Source organism: Macaca fascicularis, chromosome 4 (genome assembly GCF_037993035.2).
Source record: "Macaca fascicularis isolate 582-1 chromosome 4, T2T-MFA8v1.1".
In the NCBI taxonomy this organism is placed as follows: Eukaryota; Metazoa; Chordata; class Mammalia; order Primates; family Cercopithecidae; genus Macaca; species Macaca fascicularis.
In genome coordinates, this window is record NC_088378.1 from 27,254,124 (window position 1) to 27,281,146 (window position 27,023).

The 27,023-nt window shown below is 34.1% G+C and overlaps 1 protein-coding gene across 50 annotated transcripts in view; it reads right to left on the reverse strand.

Annotated features, from left to right (window-relative positions):
* TRDN (triadin) overlaps positions 1–27,023 on the reverse strand; it is a 410,256-nt gene that overhangs the window by 84,132 nt on the left and 299,101 nt on the right. For 49 of the 50 annotated variants that reach the window (XR_012433400.1, XR_012433399.1, XR_012433398.1 and 46 more), the window contains one exon: positions 16,202–16,240. The exons of the other annotated variant lie outside the window; for it this stretch is intronic. Coding sequence is in view for 44 of the 49 variants with exons in the window: in XM_074036974.1 (XP_073893075.1) it covers positions 16,202–16,240 (39 nt within the window). In the remaining 5 variants the exon portion in view is untranslated. The remainder of the gene's footprint in view (positions 1–16,201; positions 16,241–27,023) is intronic. 50 annotated transcript variants of the gene reach the window in all.

Here is a 27,023-nt window from a genome sequence, read left to right on the forward strand (position 1 = left end):
ATTTTAGTTTTGTAAGCAAAATGGCCAATGATTGTGTTCTATTCAGATTTTGAAAGATATAGCAATGTTTAATTCTAGAAAGTTGTTGTCTCATGTACTTATTAGTATAATATATAACTAAAATATTAGATGTTTATTTTGTGTCCAGAACCACTGTAAGCATTTTAAAAGAAATATCTTACCACTTATAGTAATCTCCACGAAGTCACTTTCCCTATTTAATGAATTAAGAAAGAGGCTTCCAGGTCTATTTTACTACATAACGTACATATCTTATTGCCCTTGATCATTCAAAGACATTAACTGGGCTCTTACTATGTGCCAGCGACTGTTTCCAGCACAGGAAATACATGAAATGAACCGCAAGCGTTTCTGCTCCAAGGAATATGTAGCATACTGTCCTGATAGCATCTACATTTGTTATCTAAGCTTTACTTTAGGTATCCAATTCAAAATAGCCCACAATTCCAAATTTTTCCCCTTTCCCCCTATCCCACTCATCTCTGTTTATATTGAGAACAAAATTGTAGTGGTATTTTTCAAGTTCTATCTTTTGTAGCAAAATAATATGGAGGACATGTTGACAAGAGGAATATACACTGCTTTAAAGGTTAAATTGAAGTAAAAGATAACTACCTGTGATATTGTAAATCTTTCTCTCATGTCCTTGAAGTGAGTAAGGCCATGTGAGTAAGGTCATTGATAAGCTGAAAGAAGCCAGGTCATCTACCAATTTTGTAACCCGGGTATCCAATTGATCTTTGTGAGTCTGCTTCCCTGTCTGTAACTTGGGCAAAATAATGAAACCTAACTGTCAATTTATGATTTTACATTATAAAATCAATTTATACATGTATGTAAATGAATCCTCTTAATTAATTGATTGATTGCTCCACTAACATTAGTTATTTTTAAATTTTCCAGGATCTGGCTTAGTAGGCACTCAATAAATGTCCTTGAACTAACGTGGTTAAAACCATTACAGCTTTCCCAGTTTATTGTACATCCATTGTAAGTTTTCTTGTAATAAACCAACCTCAATACATATATGTACATATATGTATATATACACATATACATATATACACATATATACATACATACGTATATATATATATACACACACACATATATATAATAATGGCAAATATCTGGTGGTTATTCAATAAGCCATTTTGTTAATGATAGAAATGCTGATTTACTGCCGACTCATAAATGAAAAATTCACATGCAGGTCTCCGTGTATATTTATGTAGTATTTATTATCAGTCATCACAGATATTAACTGTTTAGTAATCTTTGCATTGATACATTTCTTGAGTGTTTAAGTTATTCACCTATGCATCCTTAAAGGTTAGCAAAGCCTAATACATGATAAAAATTTAATTTTACATATAATATGTAAATATATGATTCTACATATTGTTATAAATATATATATATTTCTCTTGCAGGATCACTATGGTAACTTTTAAATAGATATTATAATATATTTAACCTATGGATGACAGATATAAACTAAATAATCAATTAGAAGTTTCTAAAGTGATATGAGCCAAAGAGACTCTGGTGACTGATAAGTATCAATGCATACTGTTTTGCTTTGACTAAGTCATTCACCCATTATGTAAAATTTTCAGCCAATTGGTAAAATATAAAGACAGTTTACCCTTGATATACATGTTCTAGCTCAATATGGGTTTATTTATTTATTTTAAGCTCACATAAACACACAGGTAAGCCAGTGATCCTTTGCATATGCAGTGTCAGAATAAAGGAACAGTTGTCTTCTTCAGTCGTTTTTAGGATGACCAAAGTCCAGAAATCACCCATCAAGTGAGTGGGTGAATGATGCTAACCCGTGCTTAGGACAGGCGAGGACCTCACTTAGTTAGCAAGCAACCATACAGTAGCTTGGTGCATGATCATTTAACAGATAGGGATAATGGAATAAGTGAATAAAACATGGAAAGATCAACAAAAATAGGACCAAACACGTCCATTTTGAATTAGCCAAGTTTGTGGCAAGAGAGAAACTTGATTTTATATATAAATTTGAGATAATAAATTTCTATATTTCTATCAAGTAGCCAGGCGATGCTGATGTTATTCTGTGGACCACACTTTGAATAGTAACTGTATAGATTATAACCTTTAATATTTTTCACTTGCTTTACTGATATATTTTATTTATATATGTTTATAGTTCTTTTAGGCATTTTCGTTATGTCACATTTAGATATGCATTACCTCACTAAATTCTTACAATAAACTTGATAGACTGGCATGGAATGTACTGCCAGTAATTCCATTTTAAAGAAGCTGAGACTTAGAAGTTAAATGATGATGTCAAATCACTTAGAAGTTAAATGATGATGTAAACCACTCCATATCAATTGTCCTAGAGCTCCTCTCTCTATACCATTCTGCCTTCATTGATCTTTTACATACAGAAAACTGCTTTTGCATGTGATATATATCATAAAGTCAAGAAACATGTCAAAAATAGATTTTAAAAAATTGTTAACCAATCATTTCCTTTCCATAAAGATAATGTTGGACCTGCTGTGGCTATAGTGGATTTTGAAAGATTTTTTCTGCCTTAGATATCAAAGATATAACCCATAGAAGAGATAATATAGGAGCTAAGACACAACATTGGAAGAAATCTAATCTATGCAACAAACGACATGAATGCCACATGATACATTAGAAGAAAACACGCGCAAACAAACCAAGGATAAAGACATGTTTACCGCTAGAGAGTCACGGGTAGACGGGATAGTTTGTTGATGAGATTGGAGGTAAGATGAATAAACAGGATGTTTTTAGTGAGCGATTAAGTGAAAAGGGAAGATTCAAAAGATATTGAGAAGAGAAAAATTCACAGAACAGGTAATGGTTTTTAAATGTCTATGTGGGCTTCTGGTGATGGTTATGGTGGATTAGACAAGTAGAAACCATGAAAATAAATATGTGAGGGCAGTATAATATAACGACAATGAATGACAGTAACCTAGCACCGTTCCCTACAGATGTCCATTTTGTAAAGATAAGTAGCATAGGCTTGTGGTGGATCTTTAAAGAGAAAATGGAAACAAGATAAGTTAATGAGTTTTTATATTTATTCAGGGAAGAGATAAATAATAATCAGAAAAAACAGGTTTTAACCAGAAGAGGAAAAAAATGGAGAGAACCAAATCTGGGAGACACATAACTTCGTGCCTATTTGGATCCTGGGTTCCGAAACAGAAAGAAGAGGTGTAAATGATTCAGAAGTTTAAGCCAATGTAACTGAATGGCAAGTCATGACTTCCATGAGATAAGGAATAAAAGAAAAAGACAATGGAACAGATGTTGAGTTCAATTTTAAGGAAAGTGTTTTGCAGACAGAATAACGATATAAAGAAGTTGATTAAGAAGTTAGAAATGCAGTTACAGAACTGTGAAAATTTTGTATATGAATATTATGAATATTAATTTTCTTTTCTGTTCTTTTTTTTTTTTTTTTTTTTTTTGAGATGTAGTCTTGCTTTATTGTCAGGTTGTCAGACTGGAGTGCAGTGGCGCGATCTCGGCTCACTGCAATCTCCACCTCCTGAGTTCAAGGGATTCCCCTGCCTCAGCCTCCCGAGTAGCTGGGACTACAGGCATGCTCCACCAAGCCCGGCTAATTTTTTTTGTATTTTAGTAGAGACAGGGTTTCACCATGTTGACCAGTATGGTCTCGATCTCCTGATCTCCTGATCCGCCAGCCTCGACCTCCCAAAATGCTGGGATTAAAGGTGTGAGCCACTGCGCCAGGCCTAATTTTCTTAATATATAAGTTAGATAAATGATTGCATATTACTTGTGTAAGTCTTTTTTATAAACATATTTTTTCTCTTGTGTTAACTTTTTTAGTTTATTTGAAGATTGTTTGACAAAAAAACTGTGTTTTCGGTGCACAGCATTAAACACAGGTTTCTGATAATTTTAAATCAATGGACCAAATAAAATTGTCCATGAAGAAACTGATGGATCCATGAAACTGCTAATAGGGATCAAGCTGAAAATAAGCTGATTCTATAAGATTAAATAACTGGTAAAGATAAAGTTTTATGACTGTTATTTAAAATATTATTGGTCCTTGACTTAAATGCTTTGTTTTCCAGGTTTCAAAAAAAGTCTTTCTTAAGCAATTTGGTAAAATAGAGTTATGTAAACAAAGATAAAAACATATTTCCTCTTATTTAATTTCTCCAAAAATTTAAAAACTATTTGCAAATATTTTTATGGCAATATGGTTATTTACAAAAGTCCAATAAAATCTGCTCTCTCTTTACAGCAAAATACAATTGAAAACATTGCTTATACTACCAAGGTGCCAAGGCTTCGATTAAAATGTCACATTTGAAAATATGCCTAAAATTCCTGACCTCAAGAGTTCTCATTCTTACAATGAGTAAGTAAAAACTGCCACTTCCTGGAAGGCCCAGGAACCTGAAGACAGTAAGTAAACTCTAAGGTCGGCCTTGGTTTGGCTTCCTAGCTTCAAGAGATTTTTAAATCCAGGGTTTCTATATGATCAATTAAAAATATATTTATAAAGAAAAGTTACAGTACACCTGTTATTAGATTATAACTATATATATCATTTTTGAGCTATTGTTATCTATCTATAGGCTAGACTAGGTCTTAAATTGTTCTAGGTTCCTCCAATTCAACTTTCTTCCATAAAAGTGGCAAAATGAGAACTGCTCTGTCCTTAAAGCCCTACAAGGTAATGCTAGGCAAGTTTTAAAGAACAACTCTCATGTCTGGTATATGAAACCCAGAAAGTTCACAAAACCACCTGACGCCATGACCAAAGACATTCCAACTACACACTAGGACAAAACGTTGCTGTTTTCCACATGAAACAACTTTCCTTGAGATTTTGCAACAAGATTCCATATTCTTATGAGACTCTTACACCGCTCAAGACTGCCTTTTTCATTTGACTAGATAATGGCATAATTAAAATTTCAGTCAGTAGATTCTGTTGGTAACTTGATATATCTTGACCTAAAAATCCTTTTAATCTGTATTGTGAGCAGCTCTGACAATATCCCTTTCACAACTTTTTGTTCAAATTGTACTGGCAATCTTTTTGGCAAAGTTGGTATTCTCTGTTTTAATTCAACCCAGTCATAAACTATTATTCAGTGGCTACAAGTCTGACCAGAATATGTTAGACTTTTAGATGTTTTGCTGGTTCAGAATTAGGTTTAAGCTTTCAAACTATTATTCAAGCCGGATTTATTATATGTTTGCTGATTGTTTATTTCTGTGATGATTTTTCAGTTTTGTTCCTATTGCCTGTCAAATCTTTGTAAAGCCACTCTTCCAACAGTATAATATTAGTGCAAGATCTCAAGATGATTGTTGACGTCTGCCTATGGACAGATAAAATGGAATTTGATGCTGGGCTCCAGCCAAATCTGCCCTGAGAACAATTTTCTTTCTGGCCCATTTGTTACTTTAATGTGGTCTGAGTCTCTGATGACCCCAAACATTTCCCCAGACATGGGACAGAGACAAGTGGGACGGGTTCATCTTGGCACCAATGGACAATTAAGCCTAACTGTAAAATGATTGATTAGTGATGCTTTCAGCTAAGGATGTTGATCAAAGGGGGGAAATGTGAAAGCTGATATTCTAAATTGGGACATTCTTGTCATAATCAACTGGAACAAAGTCTAGAGAAGCCAAGGGGAGAAAACACTTAGGGCACAAAACAGGGCTCCAAGAATGTAATTCTCTGCACATACTTGACTACTGGAATTGCTTGTTGTAACCTGAAACCAGTTTTACCTATAGCTTCTGAGACAACTTGCTGCAACTCTAGAATGAATTTTGTCCACATGTGTCACTCACCCATGGGAGCTAGCAAAACTTTCTCAAAAAGCAATACATAAAATTTCTCTTTTCTTAATAAATCCTCTAATCTTGTCTTTGTTCTTTGGACATAATCAAAGACCACTGAGTCTGCAGGTATGCCATGAATTGCAATTCTTTCTTCCCAAATAAAACATGAAATTTAGAAATTTGTCTTTAGATCTTTATTTTTACTTCAAATGCATTTCATGTTTGCCATCATTTTTATAAAGGGGTAAAGAAAAAAAGAAATTTGGTGTCCAATAATATGCTATACTAAAAATAAATAATTGTTATACTGTTGCTCCAGTATTTAAAAGCATAGTCATTTCTTGTTGTTTTATTTTTAACAGTTATAGGTTAAATGATTTAGCTTTGCCAAAGAAAGGATTTTTTTCTTTTTCTGAGAAATAAGAGGTGATAACCATTGTCTAATATCGCTGAGGGATCACAAAAAGCAAGAAAATCATCCTCCGGATTTGGCAGCAAATATTTTATTGGTCACTTTTACAGGAGAGGATTTAGAAGAAAAGATTACTAAGCAGTACTTCTTCATAAATACTCAGCTTTAATTTAATTTATCTTTTCATCATTCCTACAAAACTCTGGGGAAATTTTTTCTTCCTCTTAATTAAAAGAAATGTCCTCCACCTAGAGTATGTATTCCAACACTTCTTATATCTGGGACAGTTCTTTCTTAATTAATATCTCTCTCTGTTGGTTCCTTGCTCCTCCTCTTCATGGAATACTTCACCCTATCATAAACATGAAGACAGTAAAAATATTTCTTTGATTCTACATACAAGAATGTCATTTTTGGCCTCCATTTGACAACAAACTCCTCACAAAAGTAGTTTGTGCATTTTCTTCACTTATGATTTATACTTTTTAAAAATTCCTATAAACTAATTTCTGTTTCCACCACTCTACTGCAAATGCTCTCCAAACATTCACAGGATGACAGGGTTTTGGGTCATATGTATTGGCTTTGTCTCACTCATCATACCCTCATGACCTTTCTGAGACATTGATGCTGACTTCTGACATTCCCACTTTTGCCTGAAAGTGTCTACGCTTTGGGAGGCTGGCACACTGTATTGCCTGATCTTTCTGGTAACACCTTTCTTCTCTTCACTAGCTCTTTTGCTTTTCCAAGAAGTTGTAATCAGTTATTTTCTCTTTTCTTATGCTTATTTTTTAAAAGTAATTTCAACTTTTATTTTAGATTTAAAGGGTACATGTGCAGGGTTGTTATCTGGGTATATCGTGTGATACTGAGGTTTGGGGTACAAACGATCCCATCACCAAGGTAGTGAGCATAGCACCCAATAGTTCGTTTCTCAACCCTTTATCCCCCCCTCTCTCCCCTCTCTAGTAGTCGCAAGTGTGTATTTTTGCCATCTTTATGTCCATGAGTATCTAATGTTTAGCTCCCACTTATAACTGAGAACTTGCAGTATTTGCTTTTCTGTTCCTGCACTGATTCGCTTAGGATAACGACCTCCAGCTGCATCAATGTTGCTTCAAAGGACATAATTTTATTATTTTTATGGTTGCATAGTATTTCATCATGTAGCTGTACCGTATTTTCTTTATCCAATCCACCACGGATGGGCACCTAGCTTGCTTCCATGTCTTTGCTATTGTGAATAGTGCTGTGATGAACATATGAGTGCATGTGTGTTGTTTTTTTAGAATGATTTATTTTCTTTTGGATAAATACCCAGTAATGGGATTGCTGGGTTGAATGGTAGTTCTGTTTCAAGTTCTTTGAGAAATCTCTAAACTAGTTTCCACAGTGGCTGAGCTAGTTTACATTCCCATCAACAGTGTGTAAGTTTTACTTTTTCTCAGCTTTGAAGAGCTCTTTCTTTCCTTTGTCTTCTACTCTAAACCTCTCACTTCATAAATACAAAACCCAGCCTGAGATTCAAAGTGAATGTTCTCAACTTACAAGTGTCTATAGAAAATCCCTATGTAGAGACTCCACAAGCATCACCCCACATGAATTCCCTTTGCAACTTCCAGTTAATCACCTCCATCCTCTCACGCTTCAGACCTTGTAGTTATACAGAACTAATGTCATCAATATCTACTATTTTCATATGAAACAGTTTTATGATTACAAAAGCCTTTATAATACAGTGCAGGGAGAATGATTGTCTTTTTAAAGCATAAGTACTCAGAGGCCTGAAGGAATATGTAACAAAATGTCATTAGTAGTTTTCAATAGATTTCAAAACTGAGTGATTTTTTAAAACTTAAAAAATAATTTACTGAACATTAGTCATGGCTCTAAATACTTTTGAAAGTAATCAATGTTAATAAATTTAATGTAAATATCACAAGGTCATTACTTTCTCTTTATGCCACCTTTATGTTGCTCCTACTTTTATTTTATAATACATAGATTGTTATAAAAGATTTTGGTTCTAACTCCTGATTCTAATTTATTTCAATGTAATTTCACTCTGCATGCCAGTATAAGACTAACAATTCCACCTTCTTCTCAATTATGGCCTCAGGAATCCAAATTTCACTTTAGTCTTCTAAGCCCCCATTCCTGAATTTAAAGAGTCACCTTCTTTTTTTTTTTTTTTTTTTTTTTTTTTTTGAGACGGAGTCTTGCTCTGTCACCCAGGCTGGAGTGCAGTGGCCGGATCTCAGCTCACTGCAAGCTCCTTCTCTCGGGTTCACGCCATTCTCCTGCCTCAGCCTCCCGAGTAGCTGGGACTACAGGCACCCGCCACTTCACCCGGCTAGTTTTTTGTATTTTTTAGTAGAGACGGGGTTTCACCGTATTAGCCAGGATGGTCTCGATCTCCTGACCTCGTGATCCGCCCGTCTCGGCCTCCCAAAGTGCTGGGATTACAGGCTTGAGCCACCGCGCCCGGCCAAGAGTCACCTTCTTTTGGCTGTATCCTACTACTGCAGCTTTACCACCTTCTGCTAGCCATGTGACTCCTGGAATGTCCTCACCTTTCCCACCAATGCTGTGCTCATTCCTGTCTCTGGGCTAGCTCATAAATATAGCTATCATACTGAAACTGGACTAAATAGAAAGCATCACTTCTGTTTCATGTAACACATATCCTAGGTGAGTATGATGAGCTTCACTCAATAGATAAGAAAATTAATGTTCAGAAAAATTAAGTAATTTAAGTAAAGTTATACCCCTAAACAAAGTGCAAAGGGAGTCAAATTCATGTATCACTAGTATAAAGACAACACTGTTTCCATCATACTTTATAGTAATGTAATCTCCTTGTATCAGCTGCTCTTACATGGTTGACTCTTGAACAACACGAGTTTGAACTGGGCAGGGTCACTTATACCTAGGTTTTTTTTTTTTTTTTTTTTTTTCTCAATAAAGACATTGAAAAGTTTTGGGGGAGGTTTGCAACAATTTGAAAAACACACACATGAACTGTGTCGTATAAAAATACATAAAAAAGAGGTATGTCATAACTGCATAAAATACATGTAGGTACTAGTCTGTTTTGTCATTTATTACCATAAAATATACAAATATATAAATCAATTATAAAAAGATAAAATTTGTCTAAACTTCCACTATAAACACTTCCAGATCATACTAGGTGCCATGCACAGTCAAGAGAAAGGTAAACAAATGTAAAGATGCAGTATTAAATGATAACTGCATAAAATTAACTATAGTACATACTGTACTACTGTAGTGATTTTGTAGCCTCTCTTGTTACTATTGTGATGAACTGAGGTTTTGTGAGTATCTGCTTAAAATGTTGTGTGACATTAATCTCTGCATGAGCAGTTCGTCTGTCCAGTAAATTGCATATTTCAGTAAAAGGTGATTTTTTTGTAATTCTTATTTATCATTTTCAGTGCAATACCATAAACCTTGACTAAAATGATGGGACCAATATGATATGAAGTGCCACTAGTGACGCTGGAAATGCTCTAAAGAAGCATAAAAAGTCATAACATTACTGGAAAAATTTGAATTGCTTGATAGGTACTGTAGATTGAGGTCTGCAGCTGTGGTTGTCCAACATTTCAAGGTACATAAATCCAGCATAAGGGTAATTATTCAAAAAGAAAAGGAAATTTGTGAAATCATCATTGCAACTACACCAGCAGGAGTGAAAACATTGTACTTATTGCAAAATACTTTTTTATCTCATTTCGAAAATGCAGCTTTTATGTGAGTGCAGGATTGCTATAAGAAAGTTGTTCCTATAGACTCTAACATATTTGAAGAAAAAATGAAGTCATTATATGACAACTTAAAGAAAAAGAAAGGTGAAGAATGTAAAGTTGGAGAATTTAATACCAGCAATGGATGGTTTGATAATTTTAGAAAGAGATTTGGCTTTTAAAATGTCACAACAATAGGAGAAGAAGGTTCAGCCAACCAAGAGAAGGCAGCAGACAAGTTCTCAGACACCATTAAGAAAATCATTGAGAAGAAAGCATATCTGCCTGAACAGGTTTTTAATACGAAGGAAAGTGACCCATTTTGGAAAAATAATAATACTACAAAGGACATTCATTAGTAAGAAAGAGAATTGAGCCCCAGAATTTAAGCAGAAAAGGACAAGTTAACTCTACTATTCTGTGCAAATGTAGTTGGGTTTATGACCAGGACTGACCTTATCTAGAAAGATGCTAACTCCCAAGTCCTGAAGGGAAAACATAAACACCAGTTTCAAATCTTTTGATTGTACAAGAAGAAGACCTGGACAATGAGAACCTGTTTTAGTCTGTTTTCATACTGCTAAAATAAATACCTGAGACTGGGTAATTTTATAAAGAAAAGAGGTTTAATTGACTCATAGTTTGCATGGCTGGGGAGACCTCAGGAAACTTATAATCGTGGCAGAAAGGAAAGCAGGAACATTTTACATGACAGCAGACAAGAGAGAGCAAGTGTGAAAAAGGAACTGCCAGACACTTATAAAACCATCAGATATCATGAGAACTTACTTACTATCATTAGAGTAGCATGGGGGAAATTGTCCCCATGATCCAATCACCTCCCTTACAGTCCCTCCCTCAACACATGAGGATTATGGGGATTACAATTTGAGATGAGATTCGGTTGGTGATACAGAGCCAAGTCATATCAGAAACATTTTTTCTGGAGTGGATCCATCAATTCTTTGTCCCTGAAGTCAGGAAGTACCTTTCCAGTAAAAGACTGCCTTTTAACATTCTCTTGATAATTGAATAATGCCATTGGCCACCCACAACTCTCTGAGTTCTGCACCAAAGGTGTTGAAGTGGTCTACTTGCCCCCAAACAGAATGTCTCTAATTCAGTCTCTAGATCAGGAGGTCTTAAGAACTTTTAAGGCTCATTATACATGGTTCCTTATGGAAAGGATTTTCTGCTATAGAAGAGAAACTTGACAGAGAGAACATCATGAAAGTCTGGGAGAATTGTATTATTGAAGATGTCATCTTTGTTAGAGGAAAAAGCTATGAAAGTCATCAAGCTTGAATCAGAATGTTTCTGTTGGAGGAAACTGTATCTAGATGTTGTGCATGACTTCACAGGATTTATGACAGAGTCAATCAAAAAAATCATGAAATAGACAATAGGTATGACAAAAAAGGTGGGAGGTAAAGGATTTCAACATTCAGGTCTTGGACAAATTAAAGCACTAATACACAGCATGCCAGAGGAATTAATAGAAGATAATTTCATGAAGATGATTACTTCTGAATTAGTACCAGACAAAGAGGTAGAAGATTTGGAAGAAACAGTACCAGAAACACATTGACATTAGAGAATCTGGCAGAGGGGTTCCAGTTACTCAAGACTGCTTTAACTTATTTTACAACATGGACCCTTACACGAAGCATTGCTTCAGTCAAGTAAATGCTGGAAGAAAGATTGGTACTATCTAGAAACATTTTGTGGAAATGAAAAAGCAAAACAGTTAGATAGAAATTACAATCCATTTATGTAAAGTTACACTTCTCCTGACCCATTTGCATTTATTCCACCTCTTCGACCTCTGCCACCCCTGAGACAGCAAGAGCAAACCGTCCTTTTCCTCCTCCTCTTCAGCCTACTCAACATGAAGACATGGATGAAGACCTTTATGATGATACACTTCCACTTGATGAATAGTAAATGTATTTTATCTTCCTTATGATATTTTAAATAATATTTTCTCTTCTGTAGTTCACTTTATTGTAGGAATATAGCACATAATACATATAACCTACAAAATAGTTGTGCATCAAGTTTATATTACCAGGAAGGCTTCTGGTCAACAGGAGGCTATTAGTAGTTGAGTTTTGGAGAAGTCAAAAGTTACATGTGGATTTTTCAACTGCATGGGGAGTTAATGCACCTAACTACCACATTGTTTAAGAGTCAACTGTATATTCCTGAATTTCTAGCTTAAATATATAATCTCCATTAACTTTTCACTTACTGCTACTTAGGAATGGATATAGGAATGGCTCCTCTCTCTAACTTCCTAGGGAACTTTTCACTAACATCATTTCCTTGTAGCCATCTTTCAATAGCTCATGTATATGTCCCTGATGACACTCTTTGAGAATGGAAATAATATCTTACCACTTGTTTGTAAACTTCGCATCACTGAGCACAACTTCGGGCATATGGTAGTGACATTAGCATGATACATGTTTTCAATAAGTTGATTGATCATATTTTATAATAAAAGATGCCTTAATGCTGATTTATCTTTCATAATAGTAAATTAAAAACAAATACCACATAAAAGTAGACATATTCTTTCCTCCGCTTAGTCTATTCTGCTATTAATACTTATGATTGCATTTAGATTCTTGTGTTGTGTTTTTCAGTTCTATCAGGTCACTTATGTTATTCTCTCTACTAGCTATTTTGTCTGTCAGCTCCTACAATGTTTTGTCATAATTTTTAGCTTCCTTGCATTGCATTAGAATGTGCTCCTTTAGATTAGTGAAGATCAATTGTATCCACATTCTGAAGTTTACTTCTGTCATTTCAGCCGTCTCAGACCCTGATCGGTTCTGAACACTTGCTGGAGAGGTGATATAGTCATATTAAGGGAAGATGGTACTCTGACTTTTTGAGTTCTCAGCATTCTTGCACTGATTCTTTCTCATCTTTGTGGGCTTATCTACCTTCAACCTTGAGGTTGCTGCCCTTTGAATGGAGATTGTTTATTTGTTTGTTTGTTTTTTGTTTTCCTTTTAATAGCCTGGTTTCCTTGCCATAGTGTTTCTGTAGTTTGTTGGGTGTCCACTCCAATCCCTAGTCACCTCAAATTTTCCAGTACCTGGAGGTATCACCAGTGAAGACCGCAAAATGACAAAGACGACTGCCTGCCCCTTCCTCTGGGAGCTGCATCCCAGAGTACAAGAACAGACACATAAGCCAATAGGTTAGAGAACCCAAAAATAAGACTCACACCTACAACTATCTGATCGACAAAACTGACAGGATTCCCTATTCAATAGATGGTGCTGGGATAACTGGCTAGCCATACGTAGAAAATTGAAACTGACCCCCTTCCTTAGACCATATACGCAAGTTAACTCAAGATGGATTAAATACTTAAATGTAAAACTTAAAACTATAAAAAGCCTGGAAGACAACACAGGCAATACCATTCAGGACATAGGTATTGGCAAAGATTTCATGATGAGGTCGCCAAAAGCAATTGCAACAAAAGCAAAAATTGACAAATGGGATCTAATTAAACCAACAAGCTTCTGCACAGCAAAAGAAGCTATCAACAGAGTAAACAGACAACCTACAGAATGGAAGAAAATTTTTGCAAACCATGTGTCTGACACAGGTCTAACATCCAGCATCTATAAGGAACTCAAACAAATTTACAAGAAACAACAAGCAACCTCATTAAAAAGTTGGCAAATGACATGAAAATACACTTTTCAATAGAAGACATAGATGCAGCCAATAAACATATGAAAAAAGGCTTAATATCAGTGATTATTAGAGAAATGCAAATCAAAACTCCAGTGAGACCATCTCACACTAACCAAAATAGCTATTATTAAAGTCTAAAAATAACAGATGCTGGTGAGGTTGTGGAGAAAAAGGAACGTGTATACAAAGTTAATGGGACTGTAAATTAGTTCAACCATTGTGGAAAACAGTGTGTTGATTCATCAAAGACCAGCGTGGCATACCATTTAACACAGCAATCTCATTACTGGGTATATAAACAGAGGAATATAAATCCTTCTGTTACAAAGACACATGTACACATGTGTTCATTGCAACACTATCTACAACAGCAAAGATATAGAATCAAGTCAAATGCCCATCAATGATAGACTGGATAAATAAAATCTGGTACACATACACCATAGAATACTATGCAGTCATGAAAAAGAATAAGATCCTTTGCAGTGACATGGATGGAATGGGGGGCCATTATCCTTAGGAAACTAAGGATAAACTTATAAGTGGGAACTAATTGATGGGCACATATGAACACATAGAGGAGAATAACACAAACTGGGGTCAATTGGAGGGTGGAGGGTGGGAGGAGGAAGAGGATCAGAAAAAATAACGAATGGATATTAGGCTTAATGCCTGGGTGATGAAATAATTGGTACAACAAATCCCCATTACACACTTTTGCCTATGTAAAAAACCTGCACATCCTGCACATGTACACCTGAACTTAAAATACAATTTAAGTAATAATAATAAAATAGACATAAATACTTAATGTAAACTAATAATAGGAAATTGTTAGTGCATGTTACTTTTTCTATTATATATCATCAGTAAAATAAAGCATAAATACAATGTTATGCAAACAGGAAAGGACAACATAATGCACCTATTTTGTACACAGTTTTTCCTTTTCTGAAGATAAATCTAAAGTTCAGTTGTAACTTTTGATGTAAACACTCAATATACCATTTTATCTCTATTATGCTTTCTTGCTCAGTTGCCCAGACTGGAGTGCAGTGACGCAATCTCGGCTCACTGCAAGCTCCGCCTCCCGGATTCACGCCATTCTCCTGTCTCAGCTTCCCAAGTAGCTGGGACAACAGGTGCCCACCACCACGCCCGGCTAATTTTTTTGTATTTTTAGTAGTGACGGGGTTTCACCAAGTTAGCCAGGATGGTCTCAAACTCCTGACCTCGTGATCCACCAGCCTCGGCCTCCCAAAGTGCTGGGATTATAGGTGTGAGCCACCATGCCCGGCCTCAAAATTGTTCAACTTTTCACTGATCTTCCAAAGAATGCATATTTTAAAATTACACAAAATTACTTCAAATGGGCATGCTCACTCACTAAAAATCACTAAAAATAAGAAAATAACTTAAACAATTTATTTTGGTCTAATGGCAGTGCTCTTAAGATAAGTGACTTTAATAATTTAATATTTAACATATACATAGAAGGGTTAATTACAATAATTGCTTAAATATAGACTACGATGTGTGCAAATGAATACATGCAAACATTTTTAGACCAACAGCATGAATGTCTGCTTTTATGTAGTATCACTTTCACTATACAGAGAGATACAGATATAGATAGATATAAATATATAAATCTCCTTATATAGATATAAAATACTTGAATTAGGATTAACAAATGGAAAGACTATAATGGAAATTTTCCTTAGGATTTATTGTCTTCCTTTTTTACATTTTCCCCTATTCTATGCTACTCATCCACTCAACCTTCATCACTTGCCTTGAGTGCCCTGCTAATCTCTTGAATTCTTCCCTTGCCAAACCTGTTTTTAGAAAGTCTATTTTAAAAATATTTCAACTTTCAAATTAATAGCCAATAGGTCAATGGATTACGTCTCCATAAAATATGTGCACATTTAATTGTGGGAAAGAAAAATGTTTAATCTGTTAGGTTGGATCGCGTGGGACTCCTTTTTTAGAGATAAAAAATGGTTGAAAGCAGGTAAATACAGGTTCATAAAAATCAATGCATGATAATAATAAATTGTGGGCATTTGTCTCGCTCTGTATGGAGCCTCTGACATTTAAGGTGCCCTCTTAGCATTTCATAAACAGTGTTCAATTGCCCAGTAAATAAAGAAAATGGTTCTAGCGCTTTGATAAACTTACCCAAAATCTGCTACCAGAAAGCAAGGAATTTTTGTTAACTTTAGCATACATTTAATTTTATTGCTTATTACTTGTAAAATATACAGCACGTAGCATCAGTATTTTTTTAATGTTTTGGATGTCTAAATGTTTTATCCAGCCATGATTGTAAAACTGTAAAACTAGCTTTGTTCCAACCAAACAGAACATCTCCTTGTATGTAAATCTTACAAAATACCCTTACCTGCTTTGGACATCTTTTCATCTTTTTTAGTTTCAGGTTCTGTGGTAAAACATACACATAAACACGTACAAACAAAAGGGGAAAAAAAATTTGAAAAATAATCAGTACAAAGTGGATTAATAGGTAGGCTTCACTGATTTTTCTTGTCTGTTCTCAATTTCAATTATAGTTATATACTGTTATCAAAATATTAATAGAATATGTATCTTTGGTAAATCATAAAGTAACTTAAGCAAAAATACTTTGATTTTAATATCCAGTTTGCAAAAAAGTTTAATGCTAATCAAGTAATTTGGCTTCTTGTCTTTAATAAAAGCCAGGACTTATAATTTATGCTTTCTCCAAATATTGCAAATTTAAAAATTAATAAAAATTGCTCAGAAGAAAAATGTCATAAATTTTCCTAATTTGATCAACTTAAGTAATTTTTTTGGACTACTATACATTTAATTCATGGGGCTCCACCTGGTGGTTAATATAATTATTGTTTTCCCAGTATTTCTATTAGTATTAATTTTATAAAATAAATCAATTTTACTTAAATTTAATATAATAATATAAACAATCAGTGAAATGAAGTATCTTGTTCTCTTATTGTCCTGGGACAGTGTCTTTTGTCCAGAAATTCTGCATTCTAAAAACACCAGTATAAAATAAATTCATAGCTTCTTTAAACTATTCAAGTAATATTTATAGCCCCACCCTAATGAATAGATACTTGCCTATATTTTCATGTTGCCAGCCTATCCTCTTATTTAACCAACTTTGCTTAGGCTTTATAGTTATCTGTTCTTGGTATAGAGTCTTCTTTTGATTAATGGAAGAGTTCTGGTACTTTATACTTTTCCTCCCTTCAAACAGCAGAAAAACTTACGTCATAGTTGGAATACCTAGTGAGCATAAACTATGTATAAGGGATAATGCTACCAGTTTTATTTGGGTTTTAGCCTAGCCATGTCTCATTTTCTGTAGTTATAATTTAAAAAGCTAAGTTGTTTAACTGCAGAATTGTATATAATAAAGAATGTCATAGGCTTGTACATCCTACTCCCTATAATACTTGAAAGCACTCAGTATGCAAGTATGGAATGCAAGTAGTATTGGTGCTATTAATGCACTCTGACACTCTTTGGCACATATTTCTCCCCTTTTTTTGACACATTCACTTAGCTTGTAGATATACCCTATTTTAATGTTTTCTATGTGCCACAGTATTATAGAAAATTTTGTTATTGTCTGTAACCACTCTTTAGATTTTAAGCTCCATTAGTGCAAGAACTGTGTTTTATTACTCAAATATCAGCACTGGGTGAAATATCTGACATGTGGTATATGATCAACGAATATTGTTGAAGGAATGAATGAGTGAAATAAATGGAATATATAGAAAGACTAAAGGTCCCTGTTGGGTATCCATAGTCCTAGAAGAAATTGATTCATCTTGTGCCTCTAGAACTAGAGATAAAAGTTCAATGTCGCATAGCTGTTGCATTTACATTTTATTTCAGAAACTTAAAAAAATAAGTGATGTCTTTATGTTTCCAATGATAGCAAATATGGCCTCCAATAATTCAATGATACCTTCAATTGTTGGGTTTCCTGATGCTATGTTTTGTCTCAGTCAGTTTAGGCTAAAGTTAATTCCTACTTAGTCTACAATAACACAATTCTCTCTTTTGATGGTGAGTTCTGATGAGATTTTGGCTTCTTTGGAAAGGAAACAACTTTTTTTTTTTCTCCAACAGTTCTGTCTTTATTGAATCTACGCTAGGTCAACAGTACAGTTTAAACTTTCAAGCAAATTAGCACAATTCTAGTAATAAGAATTATTTTTTCTGGGGTACTTATTATGGCTCAAGTGCTGGTCAATTGTTAACTTGTGTTATTCCGTTATTTTATGAAGTACATGCTATTTTAATCCCCATTTGGTAGATGAAGTGACTGAAGCTTACAGTTCATTCAGCTGCTAAGTGGCAGAATTATGATTCCATTTTCCCTACCTATTTCCCTTCACCCGGGTCATATCCCAAGGTCTGGATAGAATGATCTTGGTCTCCTTCTTAGTTCTGTTTCTGAAGTATGGCTAATTTTGAATATTTGGATTTCTTAGAAACAAATTACTGCAAATTTAAATCTTTTTTTCCAAGGACACAGTTCATTAGCATTTTGCTCATCAAGAATAGGTATCTATTTGAAACAGTTTTGCTTCCCACTCTGCACACAGCTCTCACTCCTGTCAATCACATTGTTATTGCAATCTTGAAATGAAATCTTCTCGGACTTAATGTGTGTCTAACGATCTTTTGGAAAAATTGTGGAGTATATTTTTATCAACTATGGATACAATACAACCAGAACCAACTTCGGTCTTGTACACAGAATTTTGTATGCATTCTTATGAAAAGATGCTATCTAATGTGTAGCTATGGGCCCTCTTTCTAGAATAGAATTACTGGCTTTAGTGTTATGTGAACAGTAATGCTAAAGATGACCTAGGATAAGTTTTTTTGGTGTATGAAGAGTCAGTTTTTGGGTTCTATAATCTGACTTTAAAAGCAAGCCCATTTCCTAAGTTCTGTGACCTTGGGCATTACGTAAAACCTCAAGTTTTTATTCTGCCATTGCTAAAATGGAGAAAATAATGTTGTAAAATTGATGTGAGAGTTTGGAGTGATGTGTATAAAGAGCTTAGCTATTTTTAAATTATGCTCATAAACTCAAATTGCATGATCTTTCAAAGTAATTTTCTTTTTTTTTTTTAAACAGAATTGGGACTTTGCCCTTGAATATTCGAGGCAGGAATTGATATGTGAGAAATAGGCAACGGATTTTCTAAGTTGAACAACTCTTTTATTAGGCTACTCGATTTTTAAGAACTCAGTGCACTTATTTTGTAGATGGTATTTCTACTGACAGTAAAGTATTTTTTGAGCCATATGAGATTGCAGTTTCTAACCAGGATTTATTTCAAGCCATATAAAAACAACTATATATATATTTACATATGTGTGTATATATATATAAACTTTGTCTATATATGAAGCTCAATAAAAAGTTATAATGAGATGCTTCTGGAAACTAAGGACAGTTGTTAGTTAATACTGGCCATTGGGACCGTGAGTTCAGAGAGGCGGCAGGCAAGCATTTATTTTTCATTCCATCTTCACTGTTTAATTTTTTTCTACCACTAATTACTATTGTAGAATAATAACATATCTAATTTCTGTAAACATTTGCCACTGAAGCCTTTCATTTTGGGCTACACGTACAAGCATTGCGGAAATATGGAACCAAGAAGGCCCCATGCTAAGTTGTTGAGGCAGGCAGCCTGCCATTTCCTGTGCAGACTTTTCCAGGCTGTTGATTTCATTTGTGAAATGTAAATTGCTAATGGGCCTGGGGAAGGGAGCTTCATTAGTGATTTTTCAATGTTATCAATAGTATTTTTAAGTAGAATAAGCAAACCAAAACTTCAGCATGCAAGTGCTTAAGTCAGAAGGGCAGCAGTGGAGACCAACTCTGTTTAGGAGTCTTTGCTTTGTCTTCATAAAATGAAAAGAAACACATTTATTCAATATATAAATCCCAAGAATCTGCATTCTTTTCAGAATGCCTCTATTTTAAGTACTTTGCAAGGCAAAAGCTAAATATCATTGATTTTTTTCTCATTTTTTTTTTATTATCACAGTTGCTTCTTTAGCACATAGGTATCTTACATGTGCAATAAAATAAAATAATAATTATTATTATTTTGCACCAATGACACTTTGCATTTGCCACATGGTAATCTCTAAGGTAAGTATATTATATATGTCATCTATATTTTATTTATATAATATTAAACATTCATTTGTTTATTAGCTCTCTAACCCCAATAGCATATAAACTTAATGAGTCATGGGATGAATTTTTATTTTCCCTAATACATGACAGTGTTTAGACTGTTCTTTGCACAGAAGAGAGATCAACAAATATTTGTTGAAAAAATGGACAAATTTCACAATCCTTACATACCACTCCTATGTGGTAAATGTTATTATTAGACTCAATTTACAGATAGCAATACTGAGACTTAATAATATGTTTAATAATATGTAAATATACTTAATAATATGTTTAAATATCCCTAGTAAGTGCCAAAACTGGGATTCAAATTCTGTTTTCAAAGTTTTAAGCTCTTAAACACACTTCTAAAACTAAAGTTGCTACAGATAGAATTGAAAGCTTTGAAGCACTGAATACATGAAAACTATATGGCACACCACATTCTACTTCTTATAAGTTGTCCGTCTATATTATCTATGTTGTGTTATCTACACAAATTACTAATAGTCATTAGGATTATAATTAACATATACAATATAGTCACAGAGGTTTCTACTTTTTTCAAGCCAGTCTTTAAATCATAAATCATATTATATAGTTTCCTATGTTGAGCTGGTAAAACTAAGCAGTCTGAGCACTGATAGAAAATGAATAACTCTCTCACACACTCCTGGAGTAGTATTCAATGTTTAATGACATGGGAAGTTGTTATATTTAAAAGCAGTTCACAAAACCTACTTCTGTAAAATATATAAAGGAACATTAGCAGTGTTATCGCTGGTCAACCATAGGTGAGTTTTAGTATGAGGGGGTTTGGAAAACATGGTGGCTAAGGACATAGGTCTAAAATCAGACTGCCAGACACCAGTTCTGGATGGCAACTGTGTGACCTGGGCAAGTAACTCTCAGTGCTTCCATTTTCACGTTAATGAAAACAGGATTGCTGTGAAAATTAAACACTACACGTGAAGTACTTAGAATGGTGCCAGGTACAAAGCAAATGGTGGATGTCAACCATTTCATTAATATGTTAAACTACTTTTCTCACACTTTTATAACACAATTTTAAATACAATATGGATTTTAAAATAAAAAGAATTTTATTTGTTACAGCAACATTCATACATTTATTCCAAATCCATGGATTTTCCATCATTTGAACCATTTTTTATTCAGGATCTACTGAATATTTTGACTTTGATGAAAACCTGCTACTATTCCTACTACTACCTGCTATTACTACTATTACTACTACAACTACACAACTACTACACACAAAGACACACAATTTCACAACTTTGTTGTTGTCCTAACTATATTATTTAAAAGAAAATGTGATGCAATGTCCGTGTGCCTGTACACACACACACTCACGCTCTTCTACATTCTGTTTTCTGTACGAGGAAGTATTTCATGGAATATAGAAATACTGTCACTCCAAATAGCTTGACTTCAATATTTCAGATATGGGATAACCCTCCCTAAATAAGTCTTAAGAGGAATGCTTATTTTGCAAATATTCAGTCTGCTGTTCTGGATGGTATCTGATTTCTTCTGCTGCAGACACATTGCTTTGTGGTCCAGATAAATATAACTGCGAAAAAGACAAGATTTGACTGCCTTTGAGTTTGATTTTGAACTTCTTCAGTTCATAGATTGTCAAAAGAAGAAATTGTTCTAACTTTGGGTGAGGTCACACAGCGAACCAACACCCAACATCTACTGCTACATAGCTTTTCATCTTATCTGGCTGTACATTTCTTTACTTCAATATTCTACTGACTGCTTAACATTTTCCTTTCTCTTATTTAGCCACATCCATATGGTCTTGACACTTCATGCATTCTCTATGCTCCCATTTTTCCTGATTATCTTTCTAAATTAGTATCATCTTTGCTCATGAATTGAGGAATCCTTCCATGCATAATAAAGAAGCAAGGTGTTTATATTCTCAAGTGATAGTTCAACCTCATTCATGTCAAGGAGTTGCAGAGATCATTTTTGCCACTGCAGTTGAAGGAAAACAAACAAACAGGCAAAAGCTAACCAAGCAAACAATTCCTCAGTTTGAAATTTATTTCCTTTTCAACCAAGTAATCTAATATGTGGTCTCTGAAACTCTCCAAATTTCCATTTTCTTACCTTTTGAAATGGGAACATTATAATTATCTCAGGAATTTGTGGCTAGAATTAGACTGAATAATTTAACAAATATTTCCTGAGCATTCAAGTACTAATATTGAAATAACAGATCTCCATTGATTGGATGAAAATTTGGCCTGCCTTACTGAAGGGAGCATTGGCCAACATTTCACTTTTCCCCTGTCCCAGCTCTTTTTTCACTGTCTTGTGAGATCTTTGAAGACAGGAAATTTATCTTTTCGTCTTTGGAGCCTCGCTGCCTAGAACAGCCACAGAACATTATGTGAACACTCAAAAATTGTTATGGATATGTAACTAAATTAAAATGCTGTTTCAAAACGACAGGGAAATCAAAATGCTAACTTCATTTTTAGGGTGTTTAAATCAAAATATGAAGCAGAATCCCTGTCTCACAATCCAAAACACTTACATGTGTGGAAAAACACATTAGAACTGACCCACCAGACACTGAACCCTGGTGCACATTATCTTCAGATATTTATATTTAATTTGTCTGTCTGATAAAACTATTCAGAGTGGCTACATGAACTAATTTATTTATTGCTAGTTATTTCAGGAAGCAAAAGCCTCAAACTACTGACATCAGTGCTTTTTCCATAACACATAGGCACACACAGAAGCACACCTCCACACACGCATGTTCTCTGTCTCTCTCTGTCTGTCTCTGTCTCTCTCACACACCTCTCAGACCCATTAAGTCAACAACAGAAACAAAACAAAAGCAATTATGCTTGATAAGTTTCTGTAGGTGTAGTTTTAAAATGACTCCAGTTTGTAATGCAGGTGCTTAAGTCATGACTCAATGCTTTATGCCTGAGTCCTGATTCTGCAATCCTTCCTTGGCAACATTCCCATAGGAGTTTGATGCTCACAGAAAAGCTTTGCTGAGTGGATATTAAAAACACAAAATGGGCCACAGGGTATTCTCTCTTTGCAGCACAGAATAAATGTATACATTGTCCCTGCCTTATTCTGTCATCATTTCATTTTCATTGTCTTTTGTCTTTTGTATATGCTAAATGCAATGTGCCACGCTTCTGATAGTGTCACTCTGCTTTTATCTGTTCTTTCTTTTATGCCTACTTATATGTGCCTCATTATTCTTTCCTTCCCTGAAGCTTCCCAATGTGAAGAGTGGGCATTTAAATAGGTAAGATATAATTGGAGGTGGCTGCATGCATTTGTAGGTCCTGCAGAAACTGTCAGAACCAGGCCCTGTGTTGTTATTTGAAGATGGCAGATGGCAGGTTGGAAATATTTCAACTAATGAACCTGCTGACTTTAAACCATTCAATGGGTTCGGAAAGTTGTGCAAAAGCCTCTTATCAAGGTAAATAGGCAGGCATTCCTTAGTTCTCCTTTACTGAGGGGAAGTCACTAGACTCTTGCTTGTTTTTCTGGGTACCAGTATTGATTTTCTTGAATTTGAAGTAAGAATAATAAATTAAGTAGATAGAAGGTCATAGGTTTAAGTATGAATCATCTTATATCTTGTTCAAAAATGTAAAAATAATAGATGACTTACAGTAGAAATAATATATTTTTTAAAATGTTAATAGACAGAAGTCAGGTGTGTGGTGCATGCTTACAATTACAGGTACTCAGGAGGCTGAGGGAAGAGGATCTCTCGAGCCCAGGAGTTTGATGCCAGCCTGAGCAACAGAGCAAGACTTCATCTCTTAAAAAAAAAAAAAATCCCTTCAAGGAGAGAAGCATATTAGAACATATGCATAAAATAGCTTGGAGTGGTAAGAAGGGTTGCAGTGCGATAGCAACCCATTCTTTCATTCAATTCTGCCTTTTTAATGAGGGCTGACATTTAAAAAATACCCAGGAAGGAATATTGGAGCTCTATGCTTAGACTTGCACGTGTATTTCACATACACACAGCTGTACACATATTGTTGTTGTATATTAACATTTAGGATGAAGAAAATAAAAATTCTCAGTGCTTGGATACAGTACTTTTGTAAAGCCAGTGCTTGCAGAGAAAATCCTGGCCCCCTCAACTACTTTTGAAAATAATACATGACCTCTTTCCATCCTATCAACTTGACATTTTGGCATAAGGGACATAATGAGAAATGTGTCAGGTTGGAAATTCCTGCCTAAAGTGAAAGTGCTACTGTTATGGGTCCACTTTTCACTTTCACAATTCTTCAGAAAATGACTAATCATGGTTTTTAAAGGCATCTTCTAAGATTTTATTCTTTAGAATCTTGATGGGTCTTTTTTTTATTAATCAACAGATTATCTGTAACCTTCCTCCATTCCTAGCAAACACAATAAAATTATTACAAAGACAAAAATTTTGACTATGAGTTAGGATAAGTTTTGCTAATATATTCCAATATTGAAAAAAAAGAAAAATAAGATTATTTTTAGTGGTTATTAAATCTGATAGCTAAGTAGCTAATTCAGCATAAAAATCTTGGACAATCATTTGGTCTTTGGGCATCAGTTTCTTCACTGTTAACATGATAGTCGTAATATTTCTCCCTAAAATACTTCAGGGCAGAATTAAATCGCACTAAGAATTTGTATTAGAGACTAGGCACCAAAAAACTCAGAAAAAGGAAAGAAAAATTAAAATACTAAACCAAATATTCTAGACTCAGTATTAGACTATGGAAATGTTTTACCGTAAGTTCTAATATTTTGTAGAGGACGACAATGACATGAGTGAAGATGACATATGTGAATTGCAATACTATTGGAACATTTTAAACATTTAGAGTGGTGAATAAAATATATATAGATTAATTTAATCTTCTTAGAGTTATCATTTTCAAAAGACAAAATACATCCCTGTTATATCAGTTTAAACAGAATCAGAACACTGAAGACTTTGAAACTGGAATTTTTGGGACAAAACTCAAGCTTTTTATGTTAATCACTGGACACTGGAATATCTGTGATCTCTAGATGTAGCAAGACAAAAACATTGGTTAAGTTTGCTATGGCATATGTTGAATCAACTTATTTTGAAAGGTGCCTTTTGGGGTAAGTCTCTGAGACCAACTGTCTTGATACTTTCTCAAAAAAGCAGATGACACAACACATACTCCTTCGATAAATCATTGAGTTTTCCCCTGCAGGTTTGTGTCTGCATTAATCAATATTAAAATAGTGCTTATAGAACCAACATTGGACCTTTGCAATGAGTCATAAAAACTAGTGACAACTGAACATGCAAAATTACCAGTTTCTGTAAAATAAATAGCAGAGAGAGTGATTACTAGTATTGGAATTCAAGTTTGTTGGTTATACTCATGTTAAGAAGAAGGTTTAGGGTTCCTCAATTTTGAGACTTAACTTTACTCTCTACTAACTTTATTTCTCTTACCCTTGGCTCTTTCCATAAGAAATCTCACCCATGCATGGCATGCCCACATCTTCAAATTCAGAATACAGGCTCATAAGTGTATCTCCAACCCCAGTATTTTTTCTGATACACCCAGATAGCCAGCTTCCAGTTCTAAATTTCTATTAGAGTGTCCTAACAATACCTCAAATTCAGCATGGAGTAAACCAGATGTATAATCTTATATTCTAAGCATGTTCTTTTCTAGTATCCCATCTCAAAGTTCTATCTCACCTCAGTGTAGCATCTTATTTTGATTGAATCTGGCTTCTAATATGTTGAAGCAATTTTGAAATGTATTTCAACTTTTTAAAATATTATCAAGTCCATGACATTGAATTCTGAGTATATTAATATTTTTCTTAATGTCACCCAAATTTTCTTATAGACATACACCTATTATTAATGTTTGGTTTACATAAATGTCTTGTAAAAACTTTATGTAGTTTAGAGAGATTTCAGCTATTGTTTCTCTATCATCTGTTTGAACTGAACTGTGTCATAGAAATAAATTGTTAGTCCACACTATAAATTAACTAAGAAGTACTGATTACAAATATCACCCACATTTTTCAGTGATCATAAATTTATTATTTGGTCATTTGTTCAATTAGCTATTTTTAAAATAAATAGAAACTGGCAAACTTTAAATTTCAAGTGCTTGCTTTCCTTTTAAAAATAAAATCTGCAGATTTTTAAAATATCAGTTATTTTTCTTTGTTCATTACATGCATTGCAATATATTTTTCCAATCTGTGGCTAATCTTACTCTTCTGGATTTGCTCTCTTTGTGTCTTAAGAAATTCTACTGTAACCAAAAGCTATATATATTTTCTCCTCTATTTTTCTGAATGTTTGGAGTTTGTCTTCTACCATCAAGTCTTGAAGATGTCTTAAATTTCTTTTTGCCCAAATATGAAAGCGGAATTTAAAATTTTTCCTACGTGAGAAGCAAGTGTGGTTTTCCATTTATTTTCTCAATGATACATTTGTCATCTAATGTATTGTCTTACATTTAGGGCTTCATTTCTGGGCTCACTGTTATATTCTCTCAGTGTGCTTTACTATACCAGTACTATTTCCGTATCATTTTAATTAAAGCAATTCTATAAAAAATAACTATGTTTGGTCAGGCAATTCCACCTTATTATTTTTCAAAAAAGTATTTTCTTATTTTTGTCCTTTCAAATTTAAAGACATCTAAGAAAACATTTTTTTCCACTCTAAAAATACTGTTGATATTTTTTATATGAATCATATGAATTTATACATTACTTTAGAGGGAAATGGTCACTTCCAGGGAAAAGGAAATATTGCTTCACTTACTCAAGCCTTTAAAAATGGATTTCAAACTTTTTTCACTATTTTTTACATGAAAATGTCATCAATATTTACCTACATTTATTCTTTGTAACAGAATTTGTTTCTGAATTTGTTTGTGAATAGGGTACCCTGAACTAATAAATTTTT